The 19,584-nt window shown below is 55.2% G+C and overlaps 8 protein-coding genes across 8 annotated transcripts; 5 read left to right on the forward strand and 3 right to left on the reverse strand.

Annotated features, from left to right (window-relative positions):
• Positions 1-295: 295 nt before the first annotated feature.
• Positions 296-1,442, reverse strand: BKA78DRAFT_245907 (aldehyde reductase; the record flags this gene model as incomplete). The annotated part of the gene is made up of 4 exons (XM_066884161.1): positions 296-730; positions 783-1,013; positions 1,061-1,312; positions 1,374-1,442. 4 exons carry the CDS (start codon positions 1,440-1,442, stop codon positions 296-298), a joined length of 987 nt encoding a protein of 328 aa, XP_066747216.1.
• BKA78DRAFT_277380 (uncharacterized protein) lies at positions 1,380-5,188 on the forward strand. The gene is made up of 3 exons (XM_066885580.1): positions 1,380-2,116; positions 2,164-2,915; positions 3,008-5,188. The coding sequence occupies exons 1-3, from the start codon at positions 1,835-1,837 to the stop codon at positions 5,154-5,156; spliced, it is 3,183 nt and encodes a 1,060-aa protein (XP_066747217.1). The 5' UTR covers positions 1,380-1,834; the 3' UTR covers positions 5,157-5,188.
• Position 5,189: 1 nt separating this feature from the next.
• Positions 5,190-7,680, forward strand: BKA78DRAFT_304487 (kinase-like domain-containing protein). Its single transcript, XM_066887626.1, has 5 exons — positions 5,190-5,890; positions 5,950-6,161; positions 6,218-6,396; positions 6,451-7,054; positions 7,107-7,680. Exons 1-5 carry the CDS (start codon positions 5,474-5,476, stop codon positions 7,390-7,392), a joined length of 1,698 nt encoding a protein of 565 aa, XP_066747218.1. The 5' UTR covers positions 5,190-5,473; the 3' UTR covers positions 7,393-7,680.
• A 222-nt stretch (positions 7,681-7,902) lies between these two features.
• Positions 7,903-9,561, forward strand: BKA78DRAFT_349433 (uncharacterized protein; the record flags this gene model as incomplete). Its single annotated transcript, XM_066890807.1, has 6 exons — positions 7,903-8,127; positions 8,184-8,457; positions 8,548-8,693; positions 8,730-9,158; positions 9,206-9,316; positions 9,370-9,561. 6 exons carry the CDS (start codon positions 7,903-7,905, stop codon positions 9,559-9,561), a joined length of 1,377 nt encoding a protein of 458 aa, XP_066747219.1.
• Positions 9,562-9,733: 172 nt separating this feature from the next.
• Positions 9,734-11,129, forward strand: BKA78DRAFT_304493 (uncharacterized protein). The gene is made up of 3 exons (XM_066887627.1): positions 9,734-10,083; positions 10,358-10,497; positions 10,548-11,129. The coding sequence occupies exons 1-3, from the start codon at positions 10,020-10,022 to the stop codon at positions 10,881-10,883; spliced, it is 540 nt and encodes a 179-aa protein (XP_066747220.1). The 5' UTR covers positions 9,734-10,019; the 3' UTR covers positions 10,884-11,129.
• A 1,031-nt stretch (positions 11,130-12,160) lies between these two features.
• On the reverse strand, positions 12,161-15,352 carry BKA78DRAFT_292081 (glycosyl hydrolase family 47-domain-containing protein; the record flags this gene model as incomplete). Its single annotated transcript, XM_066885995.1, has 3 exons — positions 12,161-12,458; positions 12,549-14,207; positions 14,253-15,352. 3 exons carry the CDS (start codon positions 15,350-15,352, stop codon positions 12,161-12,163), a joined length of 3,057 nt encoding a protein of 1,018 aa, XP_066747221.1.
• Positions 15,353-16,034: 682 nt separating this feature from the next.
• On the reverse strand, positions 16,035-17,893 carry BKA78DRAFT_349436 (T-complex protein 1 subunit zeta; the record flags this gene model as incomplete). The annotated part of the gene is made up of 6 exons (XM_066890808.1): positions 16,035-16,258; positions 16,307-16,610; positions 16,659-17,613; positions 17,660-17,700; positions 17,749-17,802; positions 17,852-17,893. 6 exons carry the CDS (start codon positions 17,891-17,893, stop codon positions 16,035-16,037), a joined length of 1,620 nt encoding a protein of 539 aa, XP_066747222.1.
• Positions 17,894-18,252: 359 nt separating this feature from the next.
• On the forward strand, positions 18,253-19,257 carry BKA78DRAFT_329655 (uncharacterized protein; the record flags this gene model as incomplete). Its single annotated transcript, XM_066889685.1, has 1 exon — positions 18,253-19,257. One exon carries the CDS (start codon positions 18,253-18,255, stop codon positions 19,255-19,257), a length of 1,005 nt encoding a protein of 334 aa, XP_066747223.1.
• Between the last annotated feature and the right edge of the window lie 327 nt (positions 19,258-19,584).

The following is a 19,584-nucleotide window of genomic DNA, read 5'->3' on the forward strand; positions in this document are numbered from 1 at the left end:
ATGCGTCCGCTGTCGGAGCTTCTACGAGCCACTGTTTGGCGGCCCTCGATCCCCCGCGCCCTCCAGGTCAAACCCAGCAACATCAGCAGAACGCGTCTCAAAAAAATTCTCCTCTCCGAGACGCACAGCTTTGATGCTGCCTGAAGATGTCCGCCTGCGAGTCTGATCGCTCAAAGCCTCTGGCTGCAGGAAAGCGCATGACTGCTCATTGTCTACAATTCTCTTAGCCGTGGAGTTGAAAGTCTGCGCAAAAGTGGAATTTCTATTCACGACCAACTCGTTCTACTCTGTCTAACTAATGAGCAGCCACCTTCTGCTTCTGCGCAGCAACCCAGTCCGCCACGCCCTTCTTCAACGTTGCTTCGTCGTGCTCGCCGAAAATGTTGACGCCCAGCCGCAGCGGAAAGTTGTATCTGTGGTTCTTGTCCAGCGCGTTGATCCTCTTCATGGCCTCCTCGGGAAGGACAAGTTCCTCAAAGTTTGACTGGATCCGCGATGGCGTCACGCTCTTTGGCAAGACTACCGTTCCACGTTGGATCGCCCACTGAATCAGCACCTGCGCCGGACTCTTTCCCACATCGTTCGCAATGGCTTGCACCTCGGGGTCGTCAACAGCCCGCGGCAGGTTGTAGATGTTATTGCCGAGCGGACTGTATGCCTCCACCACAATGCCATTCTTCTTGTGCCAGTCGAGCAGTGCTGGCTGCTGGAAGTATGGGTGCAGCTCAATCTGAAGGCTGTCAGCGGACAGCTTCTTTCGATTGGAATCCCTGGGTACTCACCTGGTTTACGGCTGGCTTGATTTTGGCCGTCTTGAGAAGTTTCTCGATCCTTTCGCTCGTAAAGTTGCTCACGCCGATACTCCGGACCTTTCCCTTTTCGACAAGAGCCTCCATCGCCTTCCAAGTGTCTTCGACTGGAACTTCGACTACGTGCGTTGCGCCCGTCTCGGGGTTAATTGGGAAGCGTTCCCTCGGCTTGGCAGGCTTCTTGAACGATACCGGCCAATGCATCTGAAACATCATCAGCTCAGCTCCGCGAGGGAAGGCAGTCAACTCACAAGATACAGGTCGAGGTAGTCAGTTTGAAGGTCTTTCAGTGTCTCATCCACAGCTTCCTCGACATCTTCTGGCTTGTGGTGCGTATTCCAGAGCTTGCTGGTAATGAACAGCTCTTTGCGGTCAACACCTCCAGCTTGGATACCCTGGCCGACCTCATCTTCGTTGTCATAGATGGCTGCGGCGTCAATGTGACGGTATCCTGACTTGATGGCGCTCTCAACAGCGGTTGCAACCTGTGTTGGTGCAGATTGCTGGTGGACGTCAGCGAATTGGCCAATTGCAAGGCTAGTGGCCAGCTTTAAGGCTTCCTACCCAGGTACCAAGTCCAATCACTGGAATTGAGTAACCAGAATTGAGCGGCAAGGTCCCGCGCGACGACATTGTAAGTTTGGAGGATGTGCGGAAGCCTTCGAGGGCAGAATTGAAACGATGGATATTTTGACCTTTGAATCTCAGAGAGCTTGACGCCACTTGTTCTTGGGTACTTGCTCGACTTAAATCGAGCTCTTGGTGGGGCCCAAGTTGCTCATGCGCGATTGCGTGTGAAGTCGCCCGCAGCACGGAATTCGTCGTCCGAGTCATGGCTTTTCCGAGCGCTTTTCCATGACATTTCCGCCGACCACCACGCCTTGGCACAAGGGAGTTTCTGAACCGCGGCAGACGTACTGAAGGCTTTCTTATGTACATCTTTCGGTGCGTCTTAAAATGCGTCCATCGCATGACTGCTTCAGTTCGTTCTGTTTGACTACATCCCAAACCTTTCCATTGACTTTATGTCAATCCAATCATCCATCATGACAGCCACTCTTGCTCAGAAGAGCGTCCCTCTGCCTTATCAAGACAGCCCTGAAAAGGGCTCACCAGCGGGAGGTCAGCTCAATTCCATCAACGATCTCATACTTCACAAAGCCAAAACGGTACCAAACACGCCCCTCATCGCATATCCCATCTCCAAAGATGGTCAAAGTCGGCTCCTGGAATATACTTCGCGAGACATTGATCTATTCGTCGATGCCACTGCGAAAGAGCTTGACCGCCTTGGTCTGAAGCCTCAGGTATTCATCTTGCCTTTGCTCGCATGTCAAAGTCTGACTGTTTGCAGAATTCGAGGAGCGATCAAAGCGAGGTCGTTGCGATGATCGGGCCCTCGAACCTCGATTACGTCATTTCGCTTCTTGCTCTTTCCCGAATGGGATTCACTGTTCTCTTCCTCTCCACTCGTTTGCATACAGAGGCCTACGTATCATTGCTGCAAAAAACCAATTGCACAAAGATTGTTGCTTCGGACAAGTTTTCTCCAGTCATTGACAGCATCCAATCCGTGTATCCACTCAGGAAGTTTCCCTTGTTAGACCGCTCGCTTTACACCAAGAGAAATCCGACGGAGTCAAGATTCCAAAGATCTACTGAGTTGGTCAAAGAAGAGGACTGCATCGCTTTCATCGTTCACTCCTCTGGCTCCACTGGCCTTCCAAAGCCGATTTTCCAGACCCACAGGTCATGTTTGTCCAACTACGCGCTGGGGAGCGGCATGCGAGCATTCGTGACCCTCCCACTATTTCACAACCACGGATTGGCCACAACTTTTCGCGGAATCGTCGCGAACAAGCGGACAGTTTTGTACAACGCCGAGCTTCCGCTTACAAACGCCAACCTTGTGACCGCAATGGAGCTGGCGGACCCCGAGAGCTTCAATGGAGTGCCCTTTGCCCTGAAAGTGCTTTCGGAGTCGGAGGAAGGCATCTCTGCCCTCAGAAAGTGCAAGCTTGTGTTGTTTGGAGGCAGCAGCTGTCCTGATGAGCTGGGTGACAAGCTTGTCAATGCTGGAGTCTACCTAGTGGGCCACTATGGAGCGTGAGTACTTTCATTTCATGCCCAAGCTTTGGACTGCCCCGGTCTCCCCAGTAGGCCCCTTGTATTGCCACCCGCAAACTGACATGACGCAGGACGGAAATGGGACAGCTCATGACTTCCCTGCGAGACCCAGAGGACAAGTCTTGGAACTACGTGCGACCACTCCCCAAAGTCAAGCCGTATCTGAGATTTGTTCCCATTGGCGAAGGAATGTACGAGTGTGTTGTGCTTGATGGTCTCCCAACCAAGGTCATGTCGAACTCGGACGACCCTCCAAACTCCTACTACACCAGAGACACGTTTGTTCCGCACCCCACCATTTCAGACGCGTGGAAGTACAAAGGCCGTCTCGACGATCGCATTACCTTGTTCAACGGCGAAAAAGTTCTGCCCATCCCCTACGAGAATCAAGTCCGACAGAATGAGCTCATCAGCGACTGCCTGGTCTTCGGAGTCGGAATGGCGTTTCCTGGCCTCTTGGTTTTCCCAAGTGAAAATGCCGCCGGTATGAACAAGTCTGAGATTCTGCAGCAAATCGCGCCGACGATTGAGCTCGCCAACAGCCGCGCTGAGAAGTTTGGGTACGTCTCGCCGGAGATGATTGAAATCATGGACCGCGGAATCGAGTATCCACGCACCGACAAAGGCACCACAATCAGGGCAGCTTGCTACAAGAAGTTTTCAGACATCATCGACGCCGTGTATCAACGCTTTGAGAACCCAGACGCAGCGGATGAAGGTAGCGGCCGTGTTCTGGATCAGCAAGGCATGGAGCAGTATCTGCTGGACCTCTTCACCCGTCGCCTCGGTATCGACGGAATTTCCACGGATACGGACTTGTTCGAAGCTGGAACCGACAGTCTCCAATCGCTGCGCGCGCGCAGCTACATGATGCACGACCTTTACCTCGCCGGCAAAGTTCTCGAGCAGAACGTCGTGTATGAGCACCCGTCTGTCAAGAATCTCGCTCGGTATCTGAGTTCACTCAACACGGGCACTGGGAGTGATCAGAAGGATGAGCTGAAGGAGATGAAGGAGCTCATCAACAAATACTCGTCATTCCAGCCTTTCCGTCCAGGTTGCCAGGTCCCCGAGGGAGATGTCGTCCTCCTCACTGGCGCCACTGGCACCCTTGGAGCACACATTCTCTCTCAGCTTCTCCAAGTTCCGCACGTGCGAGCTGTCTACTGCCTTGTTCGTGCCAAGTCGGAGTCTGCAGCTATGGAGCGTGTCACTTCGACTCTATCTGCCAAACTCTTGTCCTTGTCCAACGCAGACAAAGTCATCGCCGTACCAAGCGACCTTAGCAAAGCTGATCTTGGCCTTGAGCCAGAAACCTTCTCGCATTTGCAGTCTACGGTCACCACTGTGATCCACAGCGCCTGGGCGGTCAACTTCAACCTCGGAGTTTCGAGCTTCGAAAACCACCACATTCGCGGAACTTGGAACTTGCTCCGTCTCTGCCACTCTGTCCCTTTTGCTCGTCCTGCTCGTTTCTCTTTTGTTTCCTCCGTCTCGGCTGCTGCCGGCACCCCCGCTCCTGCAGTCGTTCGCGAAGCTCTCGTCGACAACCCGGCACATGCCCAAAACATGGGCTATGCGCGTTCCAAGTACGTCACTGAGCACATTGTCCGTGCAGCCGCCGCAAGCACCGGACAGCAGGCGAGAGTCCTGCGGACGGGGCAGATTGTCTTTGACACTACGAACGGACTCTGGAACCAGACCGAGGCGATTCCGCTCATGATCCGGTCTGCAACGACCATCGGCGCCCTCCCGAGTCTGGACGAGACGCCCAGCTGGCTACCAGTCGACAAGTGTGCAGAGGCCATCCTCCAGCTCTCGGAAGTCGCGGTTCCATTCAACGAAGCAATCACACGCGACAGCTATGACCCCGACGTTGTCTTTCATGTGCAGAATCCGACGACGTTCCGATGGACTGAGGACCTTCTCCCCGCTCTGCGTGACGCTGGCCTGCATTTCGAAACAGTCCCCCAGCGCGAGTGGGTGCGCCGCTTGAGGGAGTGCAAGCTCGACGTGCAGAAAAATCCGACGCTGAAGCTGGTCGAGTTCTTTGCCGACAAGTACGACAATGACCGACCGGGAAGGAAGGGACTAGTCTTTAGCACAGAGAAGACGGCGGAGAGGTCTCAAGTCATCAGAGATGGCATTGATGCCATTGAGGGCGGATTGATTGCCAAGTGCGTTCGGGCTTGGGAAGAGTCGTGGAACAAGACTGCTTGATCGTAGACTATACCTTTTTGCCATGTGGGAAGACTCGGAATACAAATCATGTTCTTCTACTCAGAAAGCAGACTGCGGAGGGATCCCGCGGGACATATAGCCTTGTGTAACCTCGACGGAAATTCAAGGTGTTTGCAGGCGACGATCACTGCGGCAACAGACTCCGGACTTCGCCGACTCCAGGAACAAGCAATCGCACTGCTGTCTACGACGATCTGAGTCATTCATTCTGGACGTCATTGGTGTCTTAACCCTCCTTATGCCCAGCGCGCGCCTCCAATACCTTGTCCAACAACACTTGTGGGAGTCGAGTTAAGATGCGCTTGCGCACGATCCTCCAGCCCTCCCTCCGACTACCGCGTCCGCAGCAAAGACGACGCGCATCGCATATCTTCATCAAATACCTCAACGGCCGCATCCAAGGCAAAGCGACCAAGACAGCCCCAGACTTTGAGCATCTCTTTCGCTACGACGCCGGGCGCTGGCTCTGGAACGAGGAAAAGCGGCTTCGCGAGCGCTACAAACGCTTCAACGTGCCCGAGCTGCAAAAAGCTGCGGCTAAAAAAGTCGGCGCGGAGAAGTGTGTCTCGATTTCCAAACTCGCAGAGGGCGGCTCCAACAGGGTTTTTCGCCTTGCCATGGACAACGGCGCGTCCGTCATTGCCCGCATCCCGAGGCCCGTCTCTCAGGCGCAGTCCAGAATGATGGCTTCTGAAGTAGCAGCAATCGACCTGGTAGGCATGCAATGCGACCAATACCTCCGCTTGCTGAGGAACTGACGACGAGGTTGCAGGCTCGAACGGTCCTTGACATCCCGGTCCCAAAAGTGTTGGGCTGGCAGGGTGACGCCGAAAACCCCGTGCAGTCGGAGTACATGTTGACGGAGGAGGCGGTCGGCGTTCCGCTCTTCACTGTCTGGGACGATATGAGCATTTACGAAAAAGAGGCAATTGTGGACGAGGTGATTGGAATTGAAAAGAAGCTTCTCTCATTGTCTTTCTCGCGGTCGGTTTTTTCCATCGTCCAGATTCTGCATAGCGCTGACAAGCCCCGTTTCTCAGCTACGGCAACCTTTACCACGCTCAAGACGCTTGTCCAAAGTGCGAAAAGTTCAAAGTCGCAGGGAGCTTACCGCAGCAGCTGAAAGAAGATGTTGAGCGCAGATTCGTCATCGGTCCCGTCGTCGACGAAGACTTTTGGAAAGACGAGCGTGCCCGGATAGATATTGATCGAGGTCCATGTGAGTAATGCCCTACTCTGAACACCGAGCGAGTCAAGAGCTGAAGGTGAAAAGGGACAAGACCAGAGGACTACCTCAAAGCCATCGCGCACCGCGAAATCGCTTGGCTGAGCCATCATGCTGGTCGAGCACCCCGGAGGACAGAGATACAGCTTTTGCCCCGCAAAATCGAGAACGACCCGAGCGTCCACATTGGGCTTTATAGGAGGTTCGAAGCGGTCGTGGACGCGATGCTGCCGAGAAACCGAGACATCTCGCGGTCGACCATATGGCATTCCGACTCGGGCACGGCCAACCTGTTCGTGCAGGACGGCAAAATCAGCTCGGTGATTGATTGGCAGGGGGCATGGGCCGGTCCTCTCCTGTTCCAGGCGCGTCATCCTCGCCTCGTGTCCTACGCCGGTGAACTCACGCTCAGCGTTCCGGAAGGGTACGACACCATGGAAGACGAGGACGAGAAAGCGGTGGTCCGGATGAATATCGAAAAGTCCATCATCGTGGTGGAATACCAAGAGAAGACTGCGCGGGAGAACCCGACGCTAGATGAAGCCTTCAAGACGCCCTGTGGAAAATTGTTGCAGCAAACTGTGGCTTGGGCCTCGAACACATGGGATGAAGACCTGATTGCCCTCAGACAATGTCTGATACGAGTAGCCCGGTATCTGCAATCCATTATCCACTTGAAGACATGACTGACGCATTCTCCGTAGATACTGGAACGAAATCAACGAAGAGATCCCCTGTCCTATCGAAATGACGGCAGAGGAGCTCCAAGCAAACGCAGACGGCGCCGAAGATTGGAACGCGGTGGCGGACTTGTGGGACACTTTGAGTGGCATCGTCCAGCGTGATGGCTGGGTTTCACACGAGAACTACGAGGGCGCGTGTGAGGTTTTTGCACGTTTTAGAAAGATGGGATTGGAACACTTCGAAGGAGAGGAACGAGAAGATTTCGAGCGACACACACGGTGGGTGGCTGAGAAAGATCTGCCGTAGGCCACCAGTGCGTCTTGCAGGCAAGGGATGCTCGAGCACTCACGCACTGTTCGGTCTGGTCGTGGCTGGAATGAAAATCATCGCAGGGACTTCACGACCAAGCAGGAACTCGAGAGTCAAGTGCATCGACCAGGTTACGTAGGTTGCAGCCAGTGCAATGCGATAATGCAGCCAGAGTGACCGAATCGGATCGCTGACCGTCCCAGTCGACAAGGCTGAAAGCTCCTGCCTACAGATAAGATTTTTGTACAGCCTTAGGGCTAAAATATTATTCGCAACACTGTGCAGCCTTTCTTTTCGTTTGTTTCTTCACATCTAAGCCTTCTTGTGGCGCTGACGTGGCTATACGACAGCGGACACTGCCGAGACAGGCATAGAGTAGCGAGAGGCACAGCCTGATGCACCTCCCAGATTCCTTTGGGACTGACTTCAACCGATGGCCGAGAGATATATATGACGCCTAGCTTACTCCGAGAGCATTTTCTTTCCACGGTCTCTAGATCTTCCGCCATGAAGTTCGTCCCCGACACTTCCACCTATCCATTCGATGACCCTTCTTACGTAGCTGGATTCGACGATGGCACCCGCTGCCAGCAGACACTCACTGCGCCTTCTAACTCTTGGAGATTGGAAAAATATGCTGCGTCGTCCAATGTGTTAGTCATCGACCAGTTTGAGAGCCACCCAGCACAAGCGCGCTATTGCGATGATGGGAAAATATCAGAGCTGCTCGAGGTAAAGCTTTTGAAGAATTTTCTGAACAAAAGCTAAATGTGTACCAACTTTTTAAGGCAGAAGAGCAGCCAAAAGTGCGCTTCATTGTGCTTGAACCCACGGCACAATATGAATTCTTGCGCTCCGTCAAAAAAGATCTGACAAACTTATACTGGGACAACTTCCTGGGTGGGGATTGGCAAAACGATATGCTTCCGTTTCCGATCCAGAGCAAGACCAACTCTGAGATGAATATCACGCAAGAGACGCTTTTGAAAATACTGAGCAAGTACCATGTAGCTCCAGATGCCGCATCACACATCAGAGGACAGGAACAGACCTTTGGGTCCCGTTTGTCGTTCTGCAAAAGTGGAGAGGTCTCGGGTCTCTGTGAATGGATCTCCCTGCCACTTTTGTGAAGATGCTAATTTTGCGTGGAAGAATTCTGGTACGCGATACGGGCGAGGGCGTTCATCCGCCCAAGAATGACGGATGCCGATTTGAGAATGACCGTTGTGACGCACTTCAACACAAAGACGGGCAAGTCGCTGGTTCTGCTCAAGTATCGATCCTACAATGACCTGCCTGTGAAGTAACAAGTTGAAGTGACGGATAAATTGAAGGAGGTCGCCACACATCCCGACACTTCGTCCTTGGCCGACAATCCTTTTACATTGACCTTGTTCCACATCAAGTCTACGACGCAGTTTTACAGTAATGCGGCCAGAGTCCTGCGACACTCGATTAACCGGTTGCAGCGTGTGTTGGTAGACGACAACCCGGAAGGAATCAATCCAAGAGCCTTACATCTTACCGTGGCAAACATTGATCAGGATTCCATCCAGCTCCAGAGCATCATCGCCATCATCAGTAGACTCCGCAAACACCATGACTTGTTCTATCGCCTGGTGAAGAACAGTCGGGATCCCGATGGGCGCGACAATTTGTTTTTCCGAGTGGAAGGAGAACTTGACCTGCTGGAGGATCAGGTCAGGCACATAAAAAGTTCAATGGAGGACATTGGACGGAGAGGAGAGCGCTTGATAGATCTGGTAAGATTGCCGATGACTCCCCAAGGGACACGATCTGACACGAGTAGAAAAACGCCATGTCCACGTCCAGAATGGCGAAGCACGCCATGCTCGAAAGCGCCTCGATGAGCACAATCTCCATTGTGACGATGATATTCCTCCCAGGCACGTTTGTGGCGGTCAGTAATTCCTATATCAACCATTTCTGATAGTAGCTGATTTCTGTTGGCAGACAATTTTCGGGACGAACTTTGTCGTGGGACCGGACCGGCCAAGCTCGTCAAACACAAAAATTTTCTTTTCTTCGCAATGGTGGATTCTGCCTGCTGTCACCGTTCCGCTGACTTTGATGACGCTGTACTGCTGGTGGGCGTGGCGGCGATTCAAGAATCGAAAGATCCGGACGACAGTGGATGCTGAATGAGTGTGAAGGAGAGGACCTGCAAGAGCACACGTTGTAGCGTTGGCAGGATGCGAGCACGACGAGGAGAGAAGTTGTCATCGCGTGCCACAATTTTGCTAGTACAAAGTCTCGCAGCCGATACATGAGGAGAGTAGCCGGAGACAAATGAAAAAGACATCATGAAGGGTGGTCATGAGCTGCAAGGTGCCATCATGTCCAGGTTGAAAGTGTTGATGCAGGAAGGATGGGAAGCCGAAGGGACGTGTTAGTGTTTTGGAGACGGCCCGAGTCACGCGCGGCCAAAACTGGCACTAGCGTGACTCGCTCACAACCTCTCTTCTTTTCCGCTAGCGACCACCCACCTCAACATCACAACACACTCGCACTCTCACTCGCACTCTCAACATAAAACCGCGTCAAAAGCTCAGAGCTTCTCTTCATTTGCCAACCCCGCTGTGTACTCTCATCAAACGCTCGCCATGGCAGCAAAGCCCGCAAAAGCCAAGCCGGCCAGGCGCAGGGCCAGGAAAGTTCGGACTGCAGGTAAGACTGGATCGATTTCGCGCTCTGGCTCTATTCGTCTTTCTTTTGGTCTCCTTTCTTTTTCCCCTCTTCTCTCAGTCTCTTCACTGTGCTTCGCTCCAGTGTCCTTCGTCTATTTCCAAAAATCTCGTCATCCATCTCCAAACTTTCTCTCGTCCGCCATTTTCGTGTCTGGGAATATCGACATGTCAACCGTCTCCGTCTCCGTCTCTTCTCTCATTCAGTGCTCCTTCATTCTGCCAGCTCAAGTCCAGACTCTCACAAATTTCTCTAGCCGTCTCCTCGAGCTCGAGCAGCGACGCCAGCAGCAGCGATAGCAGCGAGAGCGAAGCCGACACCGTCCCCGCGCAACCCGCGGCCAAAAAGGCCAAACTCTCCAAAAACGCCGCAGCGTCCACCACCAGCACCACGACTGTAAGCGCACGCGCCGCTCTCTCACTTAAGCCACATTCTAACACGCACAGCATCCCACTCCCAGCAAACACACCGCTCCGGCCTCACCCTCCCCATCCCCATCACCATCATCATCAGCAGCTTCCTCGTCCCAGCCCAACCCACACGCCACAGCCTTCTCACAGCCGACGTCGACCGCCTCGGCCGCCGCCGCCTTCCCCAGCTGGTACCTGCGGCGGGTGACGCGCGAGCTGGCCGAGGACCTGGACGGCGTGCGAAGCGCCGCAGACTTTGGCGACGCGGCGCTGCCGCTGCTCGTGCACGCGCTGCAGCAGGGCGAGGCTGTATTTGATGCGGGCGAGAAGGTGAGGTTGGTGAGGGCGTCGGCGGAGACGGAGGAGTTGTGAGGAGTTGGGGAGGCAGGCAGGCATGCCGATGCATTGTACCAAGTTCGAAGAGCATGCGTACTACGGGGAGGGGGGAGTTTTCGAACCAAGCGTCTCTGCTCCTCGAGAAGCTTGCGGGTGGGGTTTTAAAAGCGCCACTGCTGGTTTCCTTTTCTTCGCGGTCTCGGGAGAGAGTGACAAACAATCAAACAATCAAACACACCCATTGCCGGCCCGCTACAATGTTGCAAAATCCCATCACTCCTATCACATTATTCCAACGGCTGCTCCCTCCGCAGCCGTCTCAGTCTGGGCCCACCCATCCATCCATTCACGTCTCGTCGTACTCAAGCCTACATGTAGATTACCTACCAAACATGTATGCTCTTGAATACAGGAAACCGGAAAGCAAGGAAAGAAAGAAACGAAGCAATTCGACCGATCCACCAACACGTCGCCGCCCAGCCCAGCCCAGCCCAGCCCTACTCCAAGTCCGTCCCATTCCATCTCGTCCCACCTCATCCCAACTCATCCTTTCCACCAGCAACGACAACACAGGGACGGATGGCGAGAGACGAAGAGAAGAGGATGGAGATGAGAAATGCTGCGGCAGCACAATCACTACTACCCCTTCCCCTTCTCGTCATCTTCTCATCTCTATTCAACACCAACAGCAACATGTCGTCTGCAAACCCTACTACCCCTACCCCTTCTTCCTCCCCTACATAGTCTCTTTGCAAGTCAGTCTCAATGACCAACACGACGACGGAGACGTAGCTTGCCTTGGCTTGCCTTTACCTGCCTGCCTGCCTGCCTGCCTGCCTGCCTGCCTGCCTACGATTCATCCAATCCATTCAATCTACGTCGCTGCTCGCATTTGCTTCGATCCATCAGTTCCGAGTTTGGTTTAACCACGACGAACGACAAAGACACTCAGTCGCATGTCCAATCCACCAATCCACAGCACAAGCGACGCAAGGACCTCAAGAACGCAGAGGTAGGTGAGTAAGTTAAACCAGGGTCTCCTCCATCTCTCGGAGGAAGGGCGAGCAAACAAAAGAAAGTAAAAATAGTCTTATCGCTATCCGTAACGTAGCCTCAGGGCCCCCCATCCGTCCCATCCATCCAAAAACCAAAACGAACCAACAAAAAACGCCAAAATGATCAAAACGCCGTTTCCCGTCCATCCGTAGGTCTCATCCTCACTCATCCCATCCTACGCAAAAGCCCCGCGCGAGGCAGCAGCGGCACTGGTTAAAAGTCATCCCCCTTACCCCCGTCTCCCCCCCCTCAACACTCTACGCATCCCCCCGCCTAAACGCATGGGCCTCTGTATTCAAAACCCACTGATCCAAACTGAGGACATCCTCATCCTCAAACAACAACCAAAAATACTTGAGCGTCTCCGCAAGCCAAAAGCTCTCCATCTCGTCGCGCTGGGTCGGAGCCGTTTTGGTGACGTCGTCGATGGCGCTGTACCCGTACGCTGCGCGGCAGTGGGCTTGGATGCCCTCGAACATGCGCCAGCCGGCTTCGCGCCAGTAGGCGTCGCCGCTGATGCGGTACAGGTAGAAGACGGATTCGATGGCTTCGGGTCTAGGGGGAGGCGGGGTTAGTGGGGAGAAAGATCGAGTTGGGGGGATGGGAGAAGAGGGGGGAGAAAGGGGAGGGAGATGGCGAACTCACCTCAGCAAAAAGTGCCGCGCCTGAATATTCAAAAAGCCCTTGGGCAGCCGCTCCTCCTCGATGCGCTTGGCCACGTACTCAGCATGGGAGAGGGGCTTGGTCGGTTTCCAGATGTGGGCCGTGGCGGGGTCATTCAGGACGGCCTGCTCGTCGAACTCTGGATCGTTGTCGGCATCGTCGACCTCGTATGATGCCGGCTCGTGGGCTGAGCTGTAGGTGGTTTTGCTTGCGCTGGCCTTGTTGCCGTCGCCTTTGCTCGAGTCTTTGCTGTCGCTACCCTCGCTCTTGGCGTCACCCAGTCGGCCCTTGCCCTTCTTGACTTCGGGATTGTCGTCCGTGTACTTGTCCGTCTTTGACGCCGGAAGGGCGTGCTTGACGGCCGGCGGCACGTCGAGCTCCACATCATCAATGGGCGCACGCCTATCGATGCTCTTCTGCTTCGTCAAGACCTTTGAGCTGGTCGGCGTCGGGCCGGGGGTCTGGGTCTCTGGCACAACAGTCGCCTCGGGGGCGCCGCTAGCCTTTGCCTTTGCCTCCTTTACCTGCTGCCTGTACTTTGCCATCTGGCGGCGGTAGGTCTCCTGGCGAGCGTCGGCATAGGGGTCGAGCTCTTGGTGCCACTGGGTTTCGTTCCACTCGCAGCCCTTGAGGGAGTCGCAGGCCGACAGGATGAAGGACTCGGGCATGACGCCCGTATTTGTGACGTTGTAGGCCCACACGCAGCCCTGGGTCAGCTCCTCGCCGATGCGCAGGTCGTCGTCGCGGTTGAACAGGCGCGCGCCGTAGGCGAACATGGCGCCGGCGAAGCACGTCAGGTGCGCGCCTTCGCTCTTGAGGATGGGCTCGCGGCCGACGCGGGCGCTGTTGATGGTGAGGGAGCCGGCAAAGAGCATCTGCGAGCCGTCCTCGGGGACGTTGGGCCGGAAGAGGAGGTTTTGCTTGACCGAGTCCATGGCTTTGAGGTAGAGGTCGCGGTACTCTGGCACATGTCCGCCCAAGAGGACAAATTCTTTGGGCAAGTACTCGTACGTCGAGTCTGCCATGCCGCCAATTGTAAAGGTCTGGGGACCTTCGGGGTTGTTTGGCATTAGCCCTTGCGGAATACACTGGGCCGATTGCGACGCCTTGGCTGCGGAGGCAGCCAAGTCCGAAGAGGGCTTTTTGCTCATTGACGTTTTTGAGCCGACGGCACCATCAGCGCCCAGCTCGTCCGACTCTTTTTCTTTGATCTTCTCCGTCTTGGCCACGGATGTAGGGTCGTCCATTTGTCTTCTAGCCAGGCGTTTGACGAGCAAATCATCGTGCAGGTCATCTGGGACTGGGTTCTTAATGTTGAAGCGCTGCGGATCCGGCGTCTTCTCCTTGTCCGCCTTGTTCGAGGCACTGACTTTGTCGCTGGTCGATTTGTCGCCAGTCGACGGACCTTTGGGCCTCGTTTGGGTGGCCAGCTTGCAACCAGAAGCGTCGACATGGACGGGCCAGAGCCCAGGAACCAGGGTGTCATCCCACTCCTTGAAGGCATTCGTGATGCGGGCAATGGCGTCGTAGTACTTGTCCTCCTTGGTCAATTGAGCCAGCCGCGTGAATTCTAGATTGAGCGATCCAAGCTCTGCAAGCACAACGCGAGTACCGGCTCGATGCGGATTCGCAGCATACGTTCTGACGAGGTTAGCACATGAGCGATGATTATTTAACAAAACCTACGGCATCCAGTAGTAAAAGGTAATGGGCATGCGGTTCGGCGTGTCAAAAGCGCCCATTAATATCTCGGCCAGCTCGACCGCCTTTTGCAGCAAAACACTGTACTTGTGACCGCTGAGATCATAGGCGCCAACCAAGCCACCCAGGTAGCGAATGACCGTCTCGAACAGCGGAATGTCCTTGCGGAAGCTCGTCGTAAAGTCAATCTCGCCGACGGCCTCGACGGCCTCTTCAAACTCGGCTTTGAGGTCCATGAGCCAGAGGGAATCGAGCGAGTCGACCAAGGTAGCCCGCCAGCCCGCAAACGGATTCCTACTGCCGTTCGACACGGGCTTCAGCTCGTCGGATGTCCAAGCGTACTTCTTGTAGTTGGCCCAGGTAAACGTAAAGGCTTCCTTGATCGTCATCAGCTTGGCTTCGCGCTCGCGCTTGTCCTCTGCCGTTTCTTTGGGGAACGATTTGGCCTGGATCCTCGGCATGGGATGGGGTCTTGCGGTGGGCAGCGAAATGAGCTCGTCGACAGGGAAGTGCTCCTCTTGCTTGACCCAGTGGATGGCAGTCGGCGAAGGCTCGTGGATGGCCTCCTTCCTGCCCTCGGACACCTCGGACGGGAGCTTGACTTGGTCGTCATTGACACCCGCAAGGGTACTGTCCTCATCATATGGGTGTGCCTTGGCCTTGGCCTCTGCAGTCTTGTCCTTGCTCTGCTCCGTCTTGCCTTTACTAGGCGGAGCAATTGTCTTGGCGGTGTCTGCCTCGAGGGCATCGGTATCGTCGCCAGTGCCCTGTCCCGGCGGCTTCTTCTGTAACGGCCTCTCAGTATTCGAGGGTTTGGGCGGCTTTACGGGATCCTTGGGGCGCTCAGCAGCAGGGACCGAGACGTCGGGTTTCTTTGATTCTTTTGCAAAGGGACCGGGTGGCGGGGCATTGAGGACGTCGGGCTGCTTCTCAGAAGAAGGCGCATTTCCGCCTATTGGAGCTTGGTCGCCGGTGGGGACCTTGAAGCTTGCTGACCACGAGTCGGAGCCGGCAAAGTGGAACAGCAGGAGGACGGTGAGGACGGCAAAGGCGACAAAGACGCGATAGCGACGGTAACGAAGCATTGTACCCAACTAAGTTTGCGAGAGCTGGGGTCGTCGAGTCGGGAGAGGAATGCACATGTAGCCACAGCTGAAGCGGAGCTTGGATCAGGTCGGCGGTCGTCCGGGTGTTCGCAAGGGGAAAATGGTATGCAAGGGCAGCATCGGTTCGCAAGTTACGGCTGGAGGACGAGCGGGAGGACAGGTGGACAGGACGTCGAATGTCCAAGTTGCTTGCCAGGGTGGTTGGGTGTGGGATGCATGACTTAAGCTCAATTGTCTTGCTGCTAATAAACCGCCAAGCTCTTGGCCGAACGCCTGCTGGTGTTTCGACGAAAAGGAAGTTGTCGTATTAAAAAGTTGGCCAACGGTTGTCGAATAATGTTTGTACCTCATCCAAAGCCTCCACCATTTGTCAATCATCCAAAAGTCGATAGGTCGCGTGCTCAAGACCCCTCCTATCCCCAGCTGTCATCCACATTGTCAGTCATCCGGCTAAATGGTGGCCGGGCTGGGCAGAAACACATCAAAAAGCGACAGAGGAAAAGCCGAGAGCATTGTTTCTCGTCTGTCCTTCACCATGTTGATATATCATTGTTATTTTTTCTACGCCGCATGTGCTCGCCACACCCCTGCAGATGAGATAACCCCCTACAATCCTTTTGGCCCCCTTATGTTACACATACATCGACCCCCACTAAATCCTCTACTCGCCTGCAGCCGGGTCTGGTGCGCGACCCATTTGCCGTGCCTTGAGCATCTCGTCGCAGAGCAGCAGGTTCGACGCGATGCCCGTGCTGGATGCAATCGCGTTGCGGATGACGCGGAACGAGTCGTACACGCCCGCCTGGATGGGGTCCATGGCCTCGCCAGAGTTGAGGTCGAGTCCAACGACGTTGCCAGCCGCGTGCTCGTCTTGGAGCTCGGCCACTGAATCTGTATTAGCAAATGTGGTGCCACCGGACAATCACAACTTACAGGCGTCTTGAATGTCGTGACCCGAGTTGGCAGCCAGGGTCTTGGGAATGACCAAAAGACCCTCGGCAAAGGCCTCCACTCCGTACCGAGCCTTGCCCTTGACCTGCTTCCTGAAAGCATCGCTCTTCAAGTGTTCTGCGCATGCAACCTGGAACGCACCGCCTCCAGGCACCACGCTCTTGTCGACAATCATGTTGTAGACGCTCCTCAGTCCATCACGGACGGCGTCCTTGACCTGCGCAATCGTGTGCGCGTTGGGTCCCTTGATCAGGAGCGTTACCGACTTGGGTTCCTTGACGTCTTCCTGTGATCGGTTAGCCTATGTGGGTTGTCGCGTGAGGTCTGAACGTACGACAAAGGTGTACTTTTCCTCGCCGAGCTGGTGCTCGTAAACCTTGCCGGCCCAGCCCAGCACGTCCGGAGTGAGGTCCTCCACACTATTCATCGAAGAACCACCGCAAATCAGCTGCAACCGCTCCATGTTCCTCCTCTTGGCCCGGCGCAGCGCAAAGATGCCATTCTTGACCAAAACATCCAAGCTCATCGGATCGATGCCCTTTTGGTTGATGACCACAAAGCCCTTTTTCGGGTCGTCGCCGCAGACCTCCTTCTTCAACTCGACAATCTTCCTCAGCTTGTCGTCGACAAATTTTCTCTCACTGGCCACGAGCTTGTCACGCTGGTCGGCGCTCGAGTAAAAGAAGCCCGAGTTGATTTCCGACTTTTCGTACTCCAAGCTGACGTTGAGGGTGAGGATGTGCGCGTTCTCGACAAACTTGGGCATGTCCGGATGTCTGGCACCGTGGTCGAGCGCCAGACCCCTGATGAGTTGCGTGTCGGCGGCGGTGCGGTGTTGCATGGTCATGATTTCAACCATGTGGAGGTCCGGCGTCGCGGGAGGGTTGTAGATGGCGAGGACGGCATCGACAATGTCCGGAGTGAGCTGTTCGGCGAGGGTGCTGTTGAGCTTGGTGGAGAGCGAAGTCCTTGCGACGGACAGCAGCAGCTCGCGGTCGACCTCCTTTTGGAGCTTGAACTGGTCCAGGAACTTGAGAGCCTCCGTCTTGGCCTGCTCGTAGCCGTCTGTTATCACCCTCGGGTGCAGGCCTTCTGAAATGTACCTCTCTGCCTGCTTTAGCAGCTCACCAACCATCAAGACTACCGAAGTTGTGCCATCTCCTGTAATGTCGTCCTGGGCGGTGGCGGCTCTTGCAATCATGACGGCGGTAGGGTTTTGGATTTGCATCTCCTTGAGGAGGACGCTTCCATCCTTGGTGAGCTTGATCTGGCCAGAGCCATCGACCAACCTGTCCCATCAGTACATGTTGCGTCTGGGTCGGGCGCGAGTCTCACATCTTCAGGGTACCGCGGGGTCCGAGGTTGGAGGCGAGGACCTGCTCCAATTAGTCTGGAGAATTTTGGACATGTTTGAAGATTCGTACCTGCTGAAGGCCCTCTCCGGCCGAGATGTTGACCTTCAAGGCCTCGCCGCGCCTCTGCAGACGGTTAGCTTGGGGAGTTGGCGACGGGGGATTTGGAGCGCACCCGCGACTCGGCCTTGGGGTTGAGAAGCTGGGCAGCCGACATGGTGATTCCGCGACGATTGTTCAAAAGTTGCGGAGGGATCGGCAGGTAAAGGGGGAGTTGAAGAGGTGGATTTGGTGTTGCGGAGGGGCCTTGGAGCTCCAGCTGGCCGCCAACAACGCGCAAAAACAGCGGACGCGATGCCCGTCGGTCTTGGCACTGCCGATTCGCCGACACGCCGGATTTCTGCCGCCCATCCCACTGCGTCATCGCGGGGAGTGCTCGACCTTACAAACAACATCTCCGTCTTTAATCTCACCACCTTGCCATCTCTCCACCTCATCTTAAATCCCATCCGACCACCTCCTCCACTTCTACTCACCTCCCTCAAAGCGTCATCACGAAAACTTCCCAAAGAAATCATGCGCATGCGCGTCCGCGGCCCTTCCGGCGTCAAGAACGTCGAGCTGTCCGAAGACTCCATGGTTGCCGAGCTGCAGTCGCTCATTGCAGAGTGCTCAGGAGTCCCCGTATACGACCTGAAGATTGGATACCCGCCACAGCCTCTCAACCTCGAAGAGTTTGAGCCCACCGTCTTCCTAAAAGACACCGGTCTCAAGCTCAACGGCGAGCAGCTCCTGGTCGCTCCCCGTAGCATCAACGAGCAACTATCACATCCGCTCCAAAACACCACCCCCGCCGCCGTCGCGCCTCTTCCAGGATCGCAGGCCCAGCAACAACCTCTGGGCCTCTCACGGAAACCGAACAACGTCGAGAGCGAGCCGCCCGAGCTGTACGTGCCGTCGCAACGCATGACCATGGTCCTGCGCGTCATGCCCGACGACAACAGCTGCTTGTTCCGCGCCGTGGGTACCGCTGTGCTCGGAGACTCCCTGGATGCAATGCACGAGCTCCGCAGTATCGTCGCGCAGGAGATTCAGAGACGGGCCGCAGCGGAACCAGAGCTCTACAATGAGGCGACGCTTGAGAAGAGCCCGGACGAGTACTGCAAGTGGATCCAGCGCGCGGATGCATGGGGAGGCTCCATGGAGCTGGACATTTTGGCCAAGCAGTTTGGCGTCGAAATCTGCAGCATCGACGTCCAACACCTGCGGGTCGACCGATACAACGAAGGCAAGGAGAAGCGCATCATTGTGGTGTACTCGGGCATCCATTACGACACCATTGTTCTCACACCCCACCCCTCCGACCCTGATACCAAGGCCATTGTGCAGTTTGATTCGGTTGACAATGAGATTCTGGACAAGGCCACGCAGCTGTGCCAGATACTCCAGCAGCGGCACTATTTTACCGACACGGCCGGGCTCTCCATTTTGTGCAAGACGTGCGGTTGGACGGGTAATGGCGAGATGGCGGCGGTGCAGCACGCGACCGAGACATCACACAACGACTTTGGCGAGACTTGAGGTGCAGTGCAATGGACCAACTGCCAACTCCGAGCCAAGTAAGAATGCATGGAGACGGGGAGCTTCAAGCTTTTGGTGTCTTGAAGATGAAAAAACTTTCTCCCTTGGATGGTGGTCACAAGGAGCATTCAAGCGCTTGCGCCTGAGTGCGATGACTTGGGAATACGCCCAGGTCAAATTTATTTCTCACTCACTGCGTGGCGAACGGTGAGCATGTCATCATAGCGGGCATTGAGCGGCGAAATACCCTTTTTGATATTTGTTGCACTCATCATTTAGCATCTGTAGGACCACGTGGCCGCAAAATGCTAGAAATACTCTACATCC

This window comes from Phyllosticta capitalensis (assembly GCF_038381095.1).
Source record: "Phyllosticta capitalensis strain CBS 128856 chromosome Unknown BKA78scaffold_2, whole genome shotgun sequence".
Lineage (NCBI taxonomy): Eukaryota > Fungi > Ascomycota > Dothideomycetes > Botryosphaeriales > Phyllostictaceae > Phyllosticta > Phyllosticta capitalensis.